Source organism: Tachypleus tridentatus, chromosome 9 (assembly GCF_004210375.1).
Source record: "Tachypleus tridentatus isolate NWPU-2018 chromosome 9, ASM421037v1, whole genome shotgun sequence".
Classification (NCBI taxonomy): Eukaryota; Metazoa; Arthropoda; class Merostomata; order Xiphosura; family Limulidae; genus Tachypleus; species Tachypleus tridentatus.
In genome coordinates this window covers 112,504,538-112,524,667 of record NC_134833.1, presented here as the reverse complement: position 1 = coordinate 112,524,667, position 20,130 = coordinate 112,504,538, and the positions used below count along the sequence as shown (strand labels likewise).

Genomic DNA, 20,130 nt, shown 5'->3' with positions numbered 1-20,130 from the left:
AATCATGCTTGGGTAACCTTCCGGGCTTTTATTCCTAGTGGTAGAGACGCTACGCTGCAAGGACACGAACAACACTGAATTACTCTGAGTTCACATGTCAACTATGGTTCTTCTAGCTCTATAACTGTGAAAGGAAATCGCGGATAAATAAACACGGATAGTGATTTAATGTTGGATAATACTTTGAGAGTCTTTTCAACAAGGCTTTAAAACATAGTTCTAATGTCCTCATTTTTTATAACTTATAATACTTTGAGTCACGCTTAATAGGTAAAGGGTACGTTTTTTAGGCTTTCAACAGACTGGTATATATATATGTAATTTTCTTGTTGATGAAATATACTAAATCGTTACAGTATTAAATTCTGCAATATGATCCTGCAGCATGTGTGTTACTGACAGGACTAGTCGCCAATTGTTACATTTTACCTTTTGTGTTTTACAGAGTTTTAAAAAGTTTATTACGGGCTGTTCTCAGAGTAAATATACTTCACCAGAATCATATACCCACTTCCCCACTCTTTCAGGTTATGGAAAAGAAACGTCTTATTGCTGGAATTGTTGCTGTCGACATAGCATTAGTATTCGTCATAACCATATTTTATGTACGAGAAGACAATTTTTCATCTTTCTATCGTTTCAAAGAAACAACCAAAGATGGTCTCGAAAAGTTCTTAGGGTAAATAACCTTTATAATTAAAAAAAAAAAAAACGCTATAATTTTCATTATTTCTACAATTTATTGATTTCTTAAAGTCCAAAGTAAATATTATCTGTAATATTATCTGTTATATTATGACAAGACCTGAATGTTTTGCTATATAAAATAAATGCTGTCAGTTTATTAATCCCAGATTTATTTAATATTTTCAGAAAATGTTCTATCAACAAGTATCTTCTGGATAACGGTAATTTTTATGTTATTTACCTTTGTTGATTGTTCTTCTATTATCTTTATCAGTGAAATGTTCAAACACTCTCCACTCCATAGAAATATACATTAGTTGGAAGTATTATATTAAAAATAAATTCCTCTCTCTTAACTTAATCAGATTCTGATCATATTGTCAAAAAAACAAAAAAACTGTTGGATGCAGCCATGGTGGAGTTCACAATCAGTGGTAAAGATAAATGTCTTAGTTTCACAACTACTTATTCCATCACAAATGATGGTTCTAGTTATGTACTGTTGTCCAAAATACAATTGAACCGGATGAGATTTTTGCACAGTGCACTCAGGTAAATTTCTTTCTTTTTTATACGAATTTTGAAAAGTGCACAAACTGTGCTTTATTTAAAATAAACTGCTAATACTCATATCACTCATCTTGAGAATACTTTTTTACTTTAAGTGGGTTTCTTGCCATCTCGAATTATACTGTTATACATGTACTGTCAGTTTGTTTGTTTTTGAATTTCGTGTAAAGTTACACGAGGGTTATCTGCGCTAGTTGTTCCTAAATGAACAATGTAAGACGAGAGGGAATGTAACTAGTCATCACCACCCACAGCCAACTCTTGTGCTACTGTTCTACTAACGAATAGTTGGATTAATCATACATCATGAAGCCCCCACGTCTGAAAAGGCGAGGATATTTGGTTCGACGGGGATTCGAACCCGCAACCCTCAGATTAAGAGTCGAGCGCCTTAACCTCCTGGTCGTGCCAGGTCGTACTCTCACAACGTAGAAAATAATATGAAATTTTATTTCGTGATTAGCCCTTTAGCCTGCTAAACCAACGGTTAAAATATAACAAAAACTACTGTAACACATCAGTTTACATATTCACTGTTTGTACAGTAACTACTGATAATCTAATCAAACAGTGCACTGTTTCTTTAGCCATTTGTGATGGTATAATTTACTATAAGTTCTCATAAGAACAGTTAAAACAAAACGTAAAACATCTTATGTTCATATACTACGTGGATAAATGTTTATCATATAAAATAGTGAACCTCTTACGGTATTATTAGAAAAATAAAGTAAAAATATACCATTCTATTTCAACTAATATAACCTTCTTTTTTGTTTAAAAATCATTCATACTTTTTAAATTCGCATAAACTCAAAACATAAAACCAAGTTAAAGTTGTCTCAGACGAGGAAGGTGTCCCAAGCCTTCAGTCAGAAAATTCCAGAAGGCAGGCTATCTTCGCTGTGAACGAACTGTGGTATTATTTTATTAGTCGAACTGAAATACTTCGGAAACGGATATCTAATTTGGTAGCCAAGGCACTCATGAGGAAGATGATGGACAACATGGGACACTTTAGGCGGTAAGTGTATGTAAGATAGAAGTGGTTTTATTGTTATTACGATTTGTATGCCTGGGAATTATTTATTTACAGTGAAGCGAAACTAAAATTTCAAGATTCTTATGTCACGCAAAACTATTTAGTTCAGTGTACGTTTGTTGATCTTAGATATTAAAATTCTTATTATAAGACAGTTTTTAATTTCTTACGCAGTTCTGGTTATAAGCAAAATAAAAGTGGGATATTGCAGTAGAGGTAAAGTCCGATACTCGTCCAAACGGTCAAGTTGGTATTATTAGCGATACAACAAGTTGGTATTATTAGTGATACAACTTAGTTTGCAGGTTATAATACATAAGATTTTCTTAAATATCAGAGCTATGTCTACTTACTTAAATACTCAACATCTCGAGTTGTGGTCAAAATGATGCCATATTGGGTCATGTTACTAGACATCATCCCTTAGTAGCTCAGTAACATTACTCCGAGGGCCTGGCATGGCCTAGCGCGTTAAGGCGTGCGCTTCGTAATCTGAGGGTCGCCGGTTCGCGCCAAACATGCTCGCCCTCCCATCCTTGGGAGCGTTATAATTTGACGGTCAATTCCACTTTTCGTTGGTAAAAGAGTAGCCCAACAGTTGGCGGTGGGTGGTGATGACTAGCTGCCTTCCCTCTAGTCTTATACTGCTAAATTAGGGACGGCTAGCACAGATAGCCCTCGAGTAGCTTTGTGCGAAGTTCCAAAAAACAAACAAACAAACATTACTCCATATGGCATCATCTTGAACACAACTTGCAAACTTCTGAAAATGGTTGACCTTAATGTTCACTCAGCTTGCAGTACATAGAGAAATAACACATGAGTTACTTTACTCATCCAGCAAAGGGTGATGTCTCCGGATCTCTACATGTTTGTTTGTTTGTTTTTGAATTTCGCGTAAAGCTATACGAGGACTATCTGCGCAAGCCATCCATAATTTAGCAGTGTAAGACTAGAGGGAAGGCAGCTAGTCATCACCACCTCTTAGGCCACTCTTTTACCAACGAATAGTGGGATTGACCGTAACATTACAACGTGTAGCTTTGCGCGAAATTAAAAACAAACCAAACCACACTATATAGCCTTGAAGATAAAGTGTGATATTAAATAAATGTCCTGAGAAATTGGTATCAAAAAACTTATTAGATTGTATATTAGAATTCATATTAAGTAACTAATAATTATTTCACTGAATTTTCTTTACAATGCTTTGAAATGTTTCAGGTACTTATTCCTAAAAATACATAGTATTGGTAACACAAATAGTAATCGAGGGTATAATGGTATGGTATCACGTGTGTTTCTGTGTGTATTTAAATATAAGTCTGACACTGAGAAATTTGTGTGATATAACTCGGTTGGTCCGTCACGGCCAAGTGGTTAAGGCACTCGACTCGTAACCTGGGGGTCGCAGGATCGAATCCCTGTCGCACCAAACATGCTCGCCCTTTCAGCCGTGGGGGCGTTATAACTTTCGGTCAATCCCGCTATCCGTTGGTAAAAAAGAGTAGCTCAAGAGTTGGAGGTGGGTGGTGACGACTAGCTGCTTTCTCTCTGGTCTTACATTGCAAAATTAGGGACGACTAGCGCAGTTAGACTTCGTTGAGGTTTGCACGAAATAAAAATAATAACAAAAAACAAATTATAATTCGGCAGTGGAAAACCAACTGAAGCGCAGTTACCACCCCTCCGGTAATTCAGTAATAATAGTGAGGGTTTATAACGCTAAAAATAGGGTTTCTTTATTAACTCTCGGCACGGCACGGATAGTCCATTATGTATCTTTGTGCTTAATATATAAAAAATGCAAAATAAAACAAAAACGAATTCAGACCAGAACCGGAACGATAAACATATCAGTTTGGTATAGTAAGGTAATAAACATTAATTTCCGCCCACAGAAATATGTATAATGAATATATATATATATATTCATTTATATATATATAATCTATAATTATATATATATATATGTCCTGAGAAATTGGTATCAAAAATCATATTACAGTGTATATTAGGATTCAAATTAAGTAACTAATAATTATTTCATTGAATTTTCTTTACAAGCTGAGAACATATAATTAGCTTTGAAATGTTTCAGGTGCTCATTCCTTAAAATAGATAGTGTTACACATATACATAGGTCGTTTGAGTTACGCCTTTCAGGGAAGTCGATGTCTGGCGCGATGTCTTTCCTGCGTGTAACTGTTTGTGGAGTAACACGAAAAGTATTTATCACGCTATAAACGTTGGCAGTAAATAACATTCCTACAAAAAATAATATATTACATTGTTACTGAAATATGTGTTTAGTATCGCGTAGTTCCCGGTCTCAACTATTCATTCGTGGATAAATCCCTGCCAGTTTTGCGTCACTTGACAAATTCTCGAGGCGGAGGTAAATAAAACACGGAAATAAATATATAAATAAATAAATAGAATATATTTCCGTGTATATAATATATAATGGATCTCGTCCTTGTGAAGCAAAAGCGCTTTTAACTATGTGCTATAAGTACGACAGATAAATGCAAATATTTGGTTATACAAAGAGCATTAGACGCTGTTGAATAACTGCTTTTTGTCTATTCTGCCAGTTGAAAATTGGAGACAGCTTTGCATCAATAGCCCTTGTGTAATTCTGGTCGAATATTCTAAAAAACACCGAGAGAAACCTCAAAATATTTTAATAAAAACTGAGACAACCTTCACGAGAAACTAAGATAAAAGTAGTAGATAATTGTGTTTCTTTACTTATCGCACATCTATGATAAAAGTAATAGATAATTGTGTTTGTTTACTTATGACAAATCTATGATAAAATTAATAGATAATTGTTTGTTTACTTATCGCAAATCTATGATAAAAGTAGTAGATAATTGTGTTTGTTTAATTATGACAAATCTATGATAAAAGTAATATATAATTGTGTTTGTTTACTTATCCCAAATCTATGATAAAAGTAGTAGATAATTGTGTTTGTTTACTTATTCCAATTCTATGATAAAAGTAATATATAATTATGTTTGTTTACTTATCCCAAATCTATGATAAAAGTAGTAGATAATTGTTTGTTTACTTATCGCAAATCTATGATAAAAGTAATATATAATTGTGTTTGTTCACTTATGACAAATGTGTTTAGGTTATCTGTTGCCGTAAATTACTTTGAGTTGCTAAGCAGAGCGAAGGGGTCCACTAGGAAACACCCAACGCCGGCTCTTGGGCTACTTTTTTTTGCTAACGAATATTTCGATTCATTCTTGCATTAGAACGTCTTAGGCTGAAAGCCGGAACCTGTTCAAAAGCAAGTTTCGATGATGCAACCAACCGATTGCAAATGGAGTATCTTAGCCACCAAACCATTTCAGGCCTGAATAGTAAATAAAGAAAACTAAAAAAAATGATATTTAAGAAGAAAACTTATTATTAGAAGTTGTTGTTTCCCCAAAGGCATATTTATATTTTAACCTATTTTTATATCAGTGACTTCACAGATTTTAAGTTAATGAAATACTTGTATTTATTCTTTTTTTCTGTGTGTAGGGTGATTCTGTTGGAAGTAAACAAAATGAGTCATTCAGACAAACGTGAAATTTGGCGGGAAAATGAGATGAAAGGATTATCAGATTTGGTGCAGAAAAGAATTTATGTTCTACAGGTACTGGTTTAACTAAACCTAACAATGCAATTATAGGATAATCGAAATATATTGTGTTATAGCTATGACAAAAAAACAACATCCAATCGTTTCTCCTTAGCTCATTGTTAAGTAAATCAGATACCTTGTGATCAACTATTTGACCTGAAGTCCAAATGAATGGCCGCTTAACCTATGCTATATATATAATGATCTTACAAGACCTTGATCCATTTGGTACTGTGAAGTAACTTACAGAGTTTAAATGATCTAAGTTGTTCTTCAACAACGGTTTGACCTCAAAAGAAACGTATAAACGTTTCATTCATGTATAGGGAAAATAGAAGCCAGCCAATCAGAGCAAGCAGTTGTGGATTGGCTATAAGTATCTCAAAGTATTCTCAGAAAAATAGAGAACAAAAATCAATAGAAACGTTACTGAGACACCTGGATCCTGTGGATTAGTTGTAAATTAATAAAATACAACGATATTAGATCTCCTATACTGCCATTCATATTATTTCGTCCACCGTCATTTATGTTCAGTCTAATGGCCATGGTTATACACTTTTCCTAACACTGCAATTCTTGTTGTAACAAGAGAAGTTAACCCTGGACCATAAACGTTGACAACTATTACCCTGCAAATAATAACAGAAGGTATGTTGCCCAGCTTCATTTCACTGTCATTTTGAGACAAAGCTGTTCTTTTTTAAAACTATATCCTTTATTTTACGGATGGAAGCGTTTCTCCAGGTTGTCTTTTATTGTGGTTTTTGAGCCTATTGTTATCTTGAACATTCTATCGTGCGGTTGTTTTCCCTTTATGATGAACACTGAATGCTTCTAAATGTTGTATGGTTTGTATTTGTATTTTATAACCATCTCCGTGTGTCGATATTTTTCGTTTAAAGGGCAATTTTATGCTTTCTAACTATAAATTACCACTGCGGCATTTCATGATCGACGGTAGAGAATATGCTGTAAACGAAAATACTTTATTGTTAAATATATCACCTGTGACATATGCAGATCATATTTATTTACTGTGATTAACCCTTTGTAAGATAAACCATAAATAAAATGAACAAATGCTATCATTTAATTCTGTCTCATTTCAATCGTAGGATGCATGCTTTGAGACTGAGTCAAAAGTTCACAGCCGTTACCAGACGGTATGCCAATGTGTCAATGTACAGACTGCTAGAAAAATACTTCACGAATTTGCTCCACATCTTAGCTCTCATCCCTTCCTCTAGGATGCATTTTATTCACATCAAGGTACAAAATATCTGCCACGAATATGTCAAATACATCAACGAAATTTGAAACAAAATACTTTTTTTTTTTTTTCAAATGAACTACACTTCATGCTACAGGCGAATAACAAACATATTTTTATTTGGAAGAGCTTAGAACCATATACAGTTCAATTTTCACAGATGTGTGTAACAATATTACAGTGGTGAAGCGTGAAAGTAGATCACGGGGAAGAAATAAGCATTGGTGCACGTATTGAACTCTACCTTCTGCAGAATGGCATCATTAATACCACTTATTAAATGTTCATATCTTATATTGGAACAACTACCACTTAGTTCAGTCTGAAGAATGTCGGTATTTGTCTTCACTGTGCTAAACTGATAAAAGTATTCTTCAACAAACAGGTTAAAGCAACCTGTACAATATTTCGACTTCTGGACATTAATCTTATCTGAGGTACTTTTGGATGCCACGTTGAACTCAGTCATTAAAGATGTCCTGTAAATAGTTCTTTCTGTGAATCTGTTGAGTATATTTCTGGAAAGTATCAATACTATTATTCGAAGCACGCAATATGATACAAAGTTGCTTCAGCTGTTCATAATGAGTATACTAATATTGAAGTGAAATGTTAGAAAACGTAAAAATATAAAGAAACGTCTCTAACAGATATTCATTTGTGATTGGATGTTGATTGACCAATAATGTGCATTTCGACTAAAATGAGCTGCTTGATTTGCATAAAAATAAACTGAGGGAAGTAATTCACATTATTCTACAGCCTGTGTCGTTTTTCATTCCCATAGTTAAACTACTACAAATTTTAATAAAACTTTAAATCTTTGGTACAGTTTAGTTGTTGGAAAAATATTTATCAATATATTTTGTTTTTTGAAAGTAAGAATGTTAAAAATCATTTTCATTAGGGAATGAGCTGTTAACTTACAATGTGTGTAATAAATAATGAGGAAGTCATAAAAAAGTTATTTTCTGGAACATGCTTTAATAAGATATCTGATAATAAAGTATAATAATTCACTAGTTTCTATCAAATTGAAGATAATTCAAATTTCCGGTCATACACTGTTTATTTGAATTATATATTGTAAAGTTCTTATATTGGTTTTATTACTAATTCATCCATATAATGTTAAAGATTTCGTGACATATACGAATTGGAAAATAAATTAACGTCACTAAAAGGAACTTCCTTAAAGCGCGTATGATGTTATCACATATTATATCAGGAAGCTTAGTTATAATTATAAATAAACAACATCAAGACGAAATATGTACCTTTAAGACCAATCTTCATTTACACTGTTATTTAATTGTTTTCAACAGATTTAGACAAGTGTGTGTTAATTTATATTATTGTTATTTCGTTACATAGAATCCACAGACGTGCGAGTTGAAGCGAACGTTGATTTGCAATCTAACCAATCCTAATGGTTTTGCTTCTGGTATTCACGATGTCCTGTGGTGTTTTGTGAAGGCCTATCACACAAATAGAACTCTGTTTCTTATTTCCAAACACTGGCACTATGCTCCTGATGAGTGGAACTCTGTGTTCCATCCTCTTAGCCCCGTCTGTCACAAGCTTAAGAATATAAAAAATAAAAGTAATTTTCCCGGAGAAAATGGTAACTAATTATTTCGAATACTGAATATTTAACAAAGTTTAAATAAGTTGCGTTCCTACTCACACACGTAATTGAAAGTGTGTTGTGTTTTTCTAACAAAGCAGTTTTTGATTGCTTACCTTTGATTGGTTAAGTCCTATACTGTTACGTAAGACCTATAAGAAAGAGGAAATTAATTTGATATCTAAGCTTATATATATATATATTACGTGTAAGAAGCAAATTTCTGAACTGACGTAAGTAAATATTCAAGCTGCTATACTAATTTTGAAGAAAGTTACCAAATCGTTACATCTAGTCGACGGTAAGTGCATTACAATTAGATACAATGCCTCGTGTTTTTATTCATTTTCTGGTGACGGACGTTACTGGGTACTTGCCCTCCTTCTGGACTGAAGAAATTCTATATTTGAACCCTAAGGCAGTAGAGTAGATGCCGTTTGAGCTGAAAATTTCACTACTTTATTCAAATGAGCAATAGCAATTATTTGAAAACGTAATCAATGATTAGAATAAATTAAAAGCATATAACAAAAAAACGAAGTGAAAAAGCCTTTGAAAAGCATGGGAATATTAACAAATCCAATACAATATAAAAATATTAGACAATAATAAAGTGTAGATGGTTCGAAACGAGAAGCTTGTGTAGAATATTAAATACAGCAATGATTAAAAAATGAAAAGTGGACATCCATTAACACAATACTTGTTATATTTGTGTCAAGATAATATATTACATCTTTTTTTGAAAGAACGTATTTAATGCTTGAAAACATAAAATATTTAATGTGCACAGGTATTATATTTCAATAAGAATACAAACCGTTACAAATTTAACAAATACTAACTTCTAGGTCCGGAATGACCTAGGCATGTCATGAGGGTCGTGGATTCGAATCTCCGTCGCCCTTTCAGCCATGGTGGTGTTATAATGTGACGGCCAATACAACTATTCGTTAGTAAAAGAGTAATCCAAGAGTTGGCGGTGGGTGGTGATGACTAGCTGCCTTCTCCCTAGTATTACATTGCTAAATTAGAGACGTCTAGCGCAGATAGCCCTTGAGTAGCTTTGTGCGAAATTGAAAACAAACTAACTTCTACATAACTAAAATGTTCGATGACAGATAAAATTAAAATAAAACTTATTTTGGAACGGTGTGTTGAACAGAGCCGTAAAAATGAATTCAACATAAACTTTCAAACAGTTAGAAAAGCTGGAAGCATTCTCACTTTTTATCTCTGTTTGGTGATGGTATTATTTTGTTTATTATTTATTCAATCAGGGCCCGGCATGGCCAAGCGTGTTAAGTGTAATCCGAGGGTCGCGGGTTCGAATCCCAGTCGCACCAAACATGCTCACCCTTCCAGCCATGGGGGCGTTATAATGTTACGGTCAATCCCATTATTCGTTCGTAATAGAGTAGCCCAAGAGTTGGCGGTGGGTGGTGATGATTAGCTGCCTTCCCTCTAGTCTTACACTGCTAAATTAGGGACGGCTAGCGCAGATAACCCTCGAGTAGCTTTGAGCGAAATTCAAAAAATAAAAAAAACACATTTATTCAACCGTCTTCTGCTTTTAGCAGAGTATTTTAAGACGTGTTTTAGTCTCTTAATGTATGACAATATTATTGTTTGAGCAAATATAATATATATAAATGTATTTCTGAAGAGATACATTTTAAATGATTTAAACACGACATTTATGTGAGACGTATTTACAATTAAAATAAATACAATGTACTTTTGTGTTATATTTTTTATCATTTGGAGTGTTTATAACCTAATTTTGTATATTGAAATCTCATGAGTCAGGTGTTAATTTGTGCTAAAAGTATCAGAAATCAGTGTTGAAACTATTAGAGACACTTAACTGTGAACCACATATACTCAAAACTGGAACACGAATTGTAAATTATAAACAACCAGCTTTCAGTAAGATATCTACATTTTTATTGATTATATCAACCCTAACTTATCACTTTAACAGTTAAGGAAATTAGTATATTGACGCTCTTGGCAAGAAGGTTTGGAACAAAGTTTCAAATGAAATACGTCTTTTTATGGTGTGAACATTTCATCGTTTTTCCATTTTCACAATCGATTTGTTCCTGAAAGCTACAACGGATCTCTTTCCACACCTGGAATATCATATTTGTTATTCTACAAATATCTTATTGTCCATTAATGATGACTAGATATTACTTAGACATGCCTATATCTTCCATTTTATTTAAAAAACTAGAGATTTTGAAACAATTAAATTCCAAGTAATTTAAAGGACTTTTTATTTGAGTCCACATTTCACCTTTACAGCTTCCTCAGAGTTAATACGTAAACCCTTGAGAAACCAACAGAGATGAAACGCTGATTCAAATAAATTTATTTTTTCTAAACATCAGGAGTTTAAAGGTCGTTTTAGTGTAAACTTTTAATCATACTGTGTAAATTCTTCCACTGTCTACCACAAATTTCGAAACGGTTACTTTTGTGTCCTTTTTGAATGCCTCTTATATTCTTCTCTTTGAGCTAAATGCCAGCACTTGCCATTTAATATAGACATGACTAAATCCCTTTTGTACTCATATATTATCAGCTATTTTCAAAGGTTTGTTTGCTAGTTGCCGCTAGATTTCCTTTAACAAGTATTTAAACTGCATGCCATGTTGCGTGTGACTAAAATAATTCTAAATATCTGAGAAGAAAAACAAATTTGATTTTACATCTAAGATCAGATCGAAATAGTTTAGAACACTGATTTTTAACACTTTGCCGTTTTATGATTATGAATATAGCTGAAAACGAGACATCTCAAAATAAAAGAAATCTACTAATAACTCGTCAAAAGGCTAGTCTTAAACCAGCAACATTCAACTGGTTCATTATTAATATAGTTGTAACACATCTCAGAGTCATATATACAAATGTGATAAGTACTAGTTATAAAAAAATAAAAGTATAATTCGTATTTATCATTTCATTTTGTTTGGAAAAGGGATAACAAGATTCCTATTTCGAAAGTATACCCTGTTTATTTGTTATTGGCTTTCGATACCTGGTTGGTAGCGATGTAATCTGCAGACGTACCGCTGCGTCTCTGGTATATAAAGATTCCTTCTTGAATTTGAAAGCTGAAATGTTCTCTCTTTACTTCGAGATTTAATACAAAATGAAATATAACAATAACAAACGATCAGGCTGGATTCTCCACATAGGTTTATTAACTTTTCCCAGTTTTATGCACTTTTTGTTATAAAACGTTTTAATACATAGTGGTGAGTCTATAGTATTTAGGTTTAACGTTACCATATTAAAATATTCATTCCTAATTATATACTCTTCTCTTAAAAAGTAAAAATAAACAAATTGTATTTTATTCTACTTTGTGATTTCCAGATGACAACTCCAGAAGTCTGATGGGAGCTTTACCAAGTGATATCGCTTCCCGTTTAATGTTAGCACACGGTAAACCACTAGCTTGGTGGTACGGACAGTTTCTAAAGTACATTCTTCGACCGCAAGAGGGAATATTGAAAAATGTGCAGATGGTTAGAAAGTTGGGCTATGACCACCCGATTGTTGGGTCAGTACAATAACTTATCGATTTTACTCGTTTCAGAATAAAATATAATATGTTAAGAAAAGAAACGGTTTTGAATAACACGTACGGGAAATAATCAAGTATCTTTAACTGTAATTTCTACACAAACTTCAGATTTAATTTTTCTGAGTGAAAATAAATTTATGCTGGTCTGCTATTTTAAGGTACACTTTGTCAATAGATAAATAATTTAAGTATTATAATAACAGTAGATTCAAAGAAAATGCACATATTGTTTGCTTAAATCTATTTCTAATAAAAAAAGAAACTGACACAGTTCTTTCATTTATAAGGAAAATGAAAATACTTTATTAACAAAATAAAATGATCACAAAGTAATTTTTCTATATATTAAGCGACAGGAGATAATTTTAAATAATATTGCTGGTCTACTACTAATGGGTAAATTATCACTATTTACAGCAAGATATATTATGTTCTCAGTAAACGTTTAGTCAAGTAAAAAAGTTAAAACGAATACCTACACAAAGCTAAATAAAGATATATTTGTTTTTTATTCATGTTTTTTTTGTCCTTTCTAACTCAGTATATAGTAATCTAAGCTAAATTAGGCGTATGAATAATATTATGCAATTGCACTTAATTAATTATTCAATACTGAAAAGCGGAACCAGTATTCAATGATTATATGAGAAATTGACTTTCTTTTCACTATTACAAAAGACTTAACTACATATATTTGGTTTACTCAATCATGTTGTGGTGATGAGCCTCGAACAGGCATCACTGTAGCCCATAATAAATAGTGCAGCGAAACTAAGAATACATTAGGCCTGTGCGTTAGAGATTACATATACACTTTTGCTATAAGCGCAAAAAGTCTGTAACACAATCGTGTGTTTTCTATATTATGAAAGGCCACGTCAGTAATGTACACACGTTACATTATTACTTACAGTTCTTATATAGTTGGAACAATACATGTAAACCCAGAACGTCATGTATATATCAATTGAAATAAATATTAAACTTACATCGAGTTTGTTATTTCTCATTACTGTATTCGTTGTTTTGTCGCTTTGTCAAAAAAGTCCAGAAACACTTATTTAATTTTACTGAGTTACTGTATAATCTTTACGACCAAAGCTTGTAATTACTTTTGTCTAACACAAATTAACTTTCATTGTATGTGTAAAGACAGAACTTGTCGAAGCAGTTACATATAAAGTGCACATATAATACAAAATCATTGGATTTGAAATAGCTTGTTCATAGGCTGGATTATTTTCTGAGAAAATATTAAAGTTTCAACATGTTTACATGTAACAACCTGGAATACACAACTTCAACAATACTTACTTATCGACTAATTGTCAAAAAACTCATTTAGTACTGTCTAGACATGATTCAACGGTTAGAGTGCAGAATGCGGATTTCCTTTGACAGTTTGAGCTCCAGATAAGCCGTTAAACACGCTTCACGCTTTAGCTGTAGGGCATGTTATACAAGTGATAGTCAATTCCACCAGTGAGTTAAAATTAGCCACATAGGCTGCAGGTGCTGCTGAAATATTGACCTATCTTTCGTCAGCAATTCTAAATTATGGATAATCATTTCTGAGCCTTACGGATCTCTAACTTAGCCAGTCAGCCATGTCTAATAATGTGAATGTAAGGTAAAAAAAAACAAACCAAAACCAATACTTTCTAATAAAAATGTTACCAATGTCTGTTAAAACACATTAACTGGGAGTTAGTTAATGGTGTGAAGCCTAACCTTGAATTCCAGATCAGTTCATAAAATAATTAAAATTGTGGTAACTTAAGTTTGGGTTATAATACGTTTCTTCGGTTATTGATACTAAAGTATGAATTAAATACTTTTTTTGGAAACGATAATTTAAAATCGATAGATAAATCTATTAATTTTAACAAATAGTTTGTAGATCGCTATAACATATTCAACATTTTAATTGTATAAATTAAATATTATATTGTTTTAAAATTTCTACACGCAGGATTCACGTGCGACGCACGGATAAAATAGGAAATGAGGCAAGTTTTCACTCTATAGAGAAATACATGCTGCATGTTGATGACTTTTATAAACGTTTGGAGCTTGTGGAAAAAGTGAACGTTCGTCGAGTGTTTGTAGCAACGGATGATCCTAAAGTACTGATCGAGTGCAAAAAGAAGTAAGAAAATAATTCATAACGTCAGCGAATGTTATTAATAATAACGATACTAACACTATGAAACACAAATTTTGTTCCTGGATAGTATGTGTTACTTCTTAATTGTTTATGTTGTAAAAGTACAGAAAATGGCCATTATTCCATTCAAACTTTGCTTTTGTGACCTGGATAATGAGATTTAGAAATTAACCTATTTTAGATGTAAAAACGGGCAAATTTTCATTTGCATAAGGTTTGAATAAAACAACATATGAATCAAGATTTACATGTATGTGTACTAAAGTTATACAAAATAAAGAAAAATGTTTAGAAGTGAGTAGTTTTTCGAGATTTGCGACTGTAATGTAAATCACTTTCACGTATCAGCCCCCAAATAGAGTCTCGGCCTTCGACTTTGTTAGACCAAGATCTCTGATCAAGTCATTGAGGTCTCTTTTGTTAGGGTAGTATGGGTTTCTCTTACCAGCTGCAACTCTGTAATTGTAAGCTGGATCTTCAACGTCTATCTCCTCTTCTGATTTGCTGCTCTCTTCTGAGGATGGCTGCTTTTTCTCTGGCGAAGTGGATACAGGGAGCTTAGGGCATTGTGGTACTGGGGCGATGGTTGATGGAAGGTCCGGATACATGCATGATAGTAGATGCACTCTTGCCAGCCCGACGTTTGAAAGGGTCCAAAATGCAGAAGTAGCAATTGCTTGAGTGGTAAGCGGGCTCACGCCAAATTCTTAGAATAGCGAACTTCATGGCTCTCTTTTCCCATCTGTACCATCCTGCAAAAGAGCAAAATAAAATTGTTATTATGAAGAACAAATTTATTTTATCCACAACTAATGTGTAAGAGGTTCATGCAAAATATTTTATATGTGATATTTTTTATACTATTGGAAATTAAAAAAAGATATTTAAATTTTAAAGGTCTAAAATTTGTATAATATAAAATCTTACTATTCAAGCAAGCAAAGTGTTGTTCGTCTTACCTTCTAGAGGTTTTTTGCAGTGCTCGCAGGTAAAATGAGATGCCCATGGTTTGTCTTGAGCCCCGACAGACATGCCAAAATATGCCTTGTAGGCTTTACACAGTTTAGCAGATGCTGTCACATAGTACTTTTTCGCTCTTGTCTTGATAAATTGGCCACATACATAGCAAAATGCACCTGGAGAATGTTTGCAACTTCTTGTTGCTATCTCTGATAAAATCAGATAGGTCTATGTATTTATTTAGGTAGCATGAAGTAAATTGAAGTGGTGAGTTGTGAGCCCCTGAATATATTTTACTATGGAAAATTCTAGAAAGTTCTCGTAGGTTCTACAACATTCTAGAACATTCTTGAAAATTCTCTGTCAACTACTCAGCACTGAATCTACCTGGAATATTCTGGAAAATGGATAAATTTGAAAATTTCATTATCCAGGTCACAAAAGCAAAGTTTGAAGAGAAAAATAGGTCTTTTCCATTTACTTTAGGCATAAGCATTTGGGAAATAACATTTTCTGCCCAGGAACAAGAGAAAGTACAAAGTTTGTTACATGTAATATAAGGTGTTGTTAAAAAATACAGTTACTAAAATTGTTCTATGTCTTTAGTCTAGAAGCAAAATAAACTATTGCCTGTAGTTTTCAATAATAACAGGTTTCGATTTCTTGGCCTGAACAGTTTAATAGAATATCGTTGATGCATGTTTGGAACATAGTTTCATATTTACGGGTGTATTTCACTGATTTGAAGACAGTTTGTTGTTAAAAATTACTGATCTTTATTCTGTTTTATAAATATGTTTAGCTATTGAATTAACTGTTTATCACCTTGTTTAACGTTAGGATATTATTAAATATAAACAGACTAATGTACAATTTCTGTAGATTTGCAAAATGATACGAGAGAAGCTTATAAACTTAATTTAATAACGTTTATTAACATTGTGTTTTTTATAATTTTGATTTATTTAAGCCAATTTTCTTATTTAACACACTCCGCATTAATTTCATTTAAAGGTATCCCAATTACGTATTCGTGTTTAACTTAGAAGCCACGGCCATCGCAAATAACGAAAAAACTCGATATGGCATTTCTTCTCTTGTAGGAGTAGTAACGGACGTGTTCCTTCTGGCTCATTCGGACTTTCTTGTCTGTACTCTCTCCTCAGGGGTATGTGTAGAGCTTAATAACTCATGTATGTCCCTACAGAGTATACACATCTACACCTTTTTATCAGAAGTATATTAATTACTATTGATTGATCTGTTTCTTATTGTTCAGTGGTAAATATATGTATAAGTTATTGATTGTTTTGATATTTCAATTGTGATATGTTGTTTAAAGTAATATGTACAATGACAAACTAAATATAAATCAATTCTTACCATAAGCACTAAATTTTTGTATGGATATTTACTGGTTCAACATTTCAGTTTTAAACCAACTTCTGGGCCTCCATTACCGATGAGCAACTTACTAACAATAATAATTAAAATTCAAAAGCAAGAAAACCATCAGGAATCTCCTGACGTTTCCTCAAGAGGACCGTTAAGAAATGTATTATGAACATAATTTTTGATGTTTAAGTTTTTGTTACTATTATGTACTACTTGAAAAAGAATAACTGAGAAATAGAACACTCATAAATATAAAATGTAGTACAATGCCTAATTTAAAACAATTTGTTCTATAATCCATAACCTCTATAACCTCCTTTATTTCGGTTGGTCATTGTTATCTATTTACAGCTGTTATTACTCTAGATATTTGACTCATTAACCAGTTTTATATAAAACTGATAGTAGCTCTCTATAAGCGGCCCGGCATGGCTCGTAATCTGAGGATCGCAGGTTCGAATCCCCATCGCATCAAACATGCTCGCCTTTTCAGCCGTAGGGGCATTATATTGTTACGGTCAATCCCACTATTCGTTGGTAAAAGAGTAGCCCAAGAGTTGGCGGATGATGGTGATGTCTAGTTGCTTTCCCTCTAGTTTTACACTGCTAAATTAGGGATAGCTAGCGCAGATGGTCCTCATGTAGCTTAGCGCGAAATTCAAAAAGCAAACAAGCTCTCTATAAGGTTCAATATTCTGGAGAGTTATGTATGAAATATTGAAAATCCTTTGATAGCGGTCTTTAAATCAAGTAGAACATTGTTTCAATGTTACATTAATATTGTTACACAAAATCTTTTAGTAATATCCCGAACAAGAAAAGTTGGTACAGGTTTTACAGTTTGTTTTTTAAAGAATAGCTGTAACATATATTTTCATAGTTGTTTCTACCTGATTTCTTTTGCAAGTAACAAATGTTCAAACTAGCACCACCTACCTGGAACCTCGTGTTGGTCATTGTATTATGGCTATATTATCAAGTACACACTTCACTGGCTTGCTATAGAAGGAAATATAAACTTTCAGTATACACTTTTGGCAGCATGGATTTTTTTCATTTCAGTGCCTATAAAGCCAACTTTCTTAAAATATAAGAATACATGCTACAAGTGTGGATGAATTAAAGTGAAAAATATAGTTTCTTTAAATAATTAAACTAACAAAATTACTTCAGCTACAATAGGCTTACTTGGAAGACTGAATAAATCAAAACACCTCCAGAAGGAACACTTATTTTTCTTTTAAATTAATACTAGGGTAGTGACGATTTTTTCTACTCCTTTCAGTTCTGTCGAGTGGCATACGAACTGATGCAGACACTTCACCCAGACGCTTCATCCATGGTCCGGTCACTGGACGTGGACCACCACTATGCTTGGATTTTACCCCCACATCGTAAAGCAGTATACAAACATGTTCCACGTTCTAAAAAAGAAATGGCTCTTGAAGTTGGAGACATGATTTACAAGAAGTCTGAATATGATATTCTTGATGAAGCACTTCACAAAAGATCTTGGGATGGTTATTCTATCGGAACTAACTCTAGGACAAAACTATCTGCATCCTTCCCCACTTACAAAACTGTACAGCAAAACCCTTTGGTTGTAGATTTTCCACAATATCCTGATTACAACATTTCACTTCCACCTTTTGACTTTGATAACTTAACTGATTCTTGATAATTTCAAATTGTTATTTTAAAGCTCCCACATAGTAGAAATCTTTATGTAAACGCATTAGCTTTTAGTCCGATTTTACGTTTGACCCTGGGTCTTAAACGAATTCAATTTTCCAAATCACGATGTTTAACTAACAAATTGAGTTTCAGCATAAGAAAAAAGATTAGATCATTGGAAAAAATATTCATGATTACTGTAAAGTTTTATTTCATTTTATTTCTATGTATGTAAGCGTTTTTACTGTATCAGAGGTAATAATTACTTCAGTCATATCCTCTTTTCTGAAACAAAATAACCGAAATAAGTCCAATAAAAATAAATTTTATGCATATCAATAGCAGTTGTGTAGCAAGGACATTATCTTGGGCAAATTTATCGTGTAGACAACACATACTTTTTTAACTCTTTTTCCTAAGGTGTATGAATACTTGATAATGCAAATGGAACATTATACGAAGTATTATCACACAGATTCACTGAATAGCTAGAACCAGTGGCTCAGCGGTATGTCTGCAGACTTACAACGCTAAAACCTGGTTTCGATACCCGTGGTGGGCAGAGCACAAGTAGTCCATTGTGTAGCTTTGTGCTTAATTCAAAACAACAACACCTAGAACTGTTATTTTATTGCAAACTGTAGGACGTGCTATGTCACTCCCAACAAACAAAATCGAAAAACAGTAACTTATGATACCTCCTATTTTGAAAGGTAGAGTAGTAAACTTTATATTTATCTTAATTTCAAAGCGTCATGGGACCAGTCTTAACTTCAAATCCACAATTACCCCATTTTTTATTTTGAATTTATAACGCAGGTAAATTAACGAGAGAAAATACTAATAATTTAATAGGGTTTTATTTTCACGTTTAATATTTAGTGAGCTAACATTTAACTTTAATTGTTTCTATAAGAATACAGTGTTGTTGGAAAAACTGTTATAAATGTTTACGGTTATTGTAACTTTGTACATTAGTACGTTCCACTATTGTTGTCGTAATAAACAAATAACTATTATTACAATCGTAGAGTTCCCTGCTAGTACAGAGGCAAGTTTACGAATTTACAACGCCGTACTCAGCGGTTCGATTCCCTTCGGTGGATTCCGTGGGTGGTCCGCTGTGGTTCTGCTATAAGAAAACACAAACACACTCTTCATCGTAGAGATGGTCACGTATATTCGTTCCAGTTGTTTTTAAACTTTTATTAAATGAGAGTTTTATACAACCTAACGAATTGTAGGACCTGTCTTATCTCAACAGCAGGTTATATAGACTAATGATATTACTTCTATTTCCTTAAAATATTTTATTTGCAAATGTATATAAGCACTATATATCCAACTGTGGTATTTTTGTGTCTTCAGAAGAAACTAATAACCAGTACTGACTGTTAAATATTTTTACCTGTGGATAAGATCGTCAGAGTATGGATATGCAGTGTAAAAGTAAACCAAACTACGAACAGTTTAATTAAAGTATCA

At 33.0% G+C, this 20,130-nt stretch overlaps 1 protein-coding gene across 2 annotated transcripts; it reads left to right on the top strand.

The window, feature by feature from the left end:
- Positions 1–220: 220 nt before the first annotated feature.
- Positions 221–19,518, top strand: LOC143226071 (alpha-(1,6)-fucosyltransferase-like). Of its 2 annotated transcripts, none has more exons than XM_076456520.1 (9): positions 221–679; positions 874–908; positions 2,104–2,281; positions 5,846–5,960; positions 8,596–8,845; positions 12,239–12,425; positions 14,422–14,598; positions 16,680–16,744; positions 18,257–18,515. In XM_076456520.1, the coding sequence occupies exons 1-9, from the start codon at positions 531–533 to the stop codon at positions 18,367–18,369; spliced, it is 1,269 nt and encodes a 422-aa protein (XP_076312635.1). In that variant the 5' UTR covers positions 221–530; the 3' UTR covers positions 18,370–18,515. The 2 variants fall into 2 exon arrangements, with proteins under 2 accessions (XP_076312635.1, XP_076312634.1); XM_076456519.1 differs by having other exon boundaries at positions 235–679; positions 16,591–16,744; positions 18,257–19,518.
- The last annotated feature ends 612 nt before the right edge of the window (positions 19,519–20,130 follow it).

What these genes read in the sequence shown, in the direction of transcription:
- LOC143226071 (XM_076456519.1), top strand. Translation starts at nt 531, where the DNA reads ATGGAAAAGAAACGTCTTATTGCTGGAATTGTTGCTGTCGACATAGCA. An exon ending in AAAGAATTTATGTTCTACAG is followed by an intron (nt 5,961 to 8,595) that starts GTACTGGTTTAA and finishes TTCGTTACATAG; the next exon opens with AATCCACAGACGTGCGAGTT. An exon ending in TAATTTTCCCGGAGAAAATG is followed by an intron (nt 8,846 to 12,238) that starts GTAACTAATTAT and finishes TGTGATTTCCAG; the next exon opens with ATGACAACTCCAGAAGTCTG.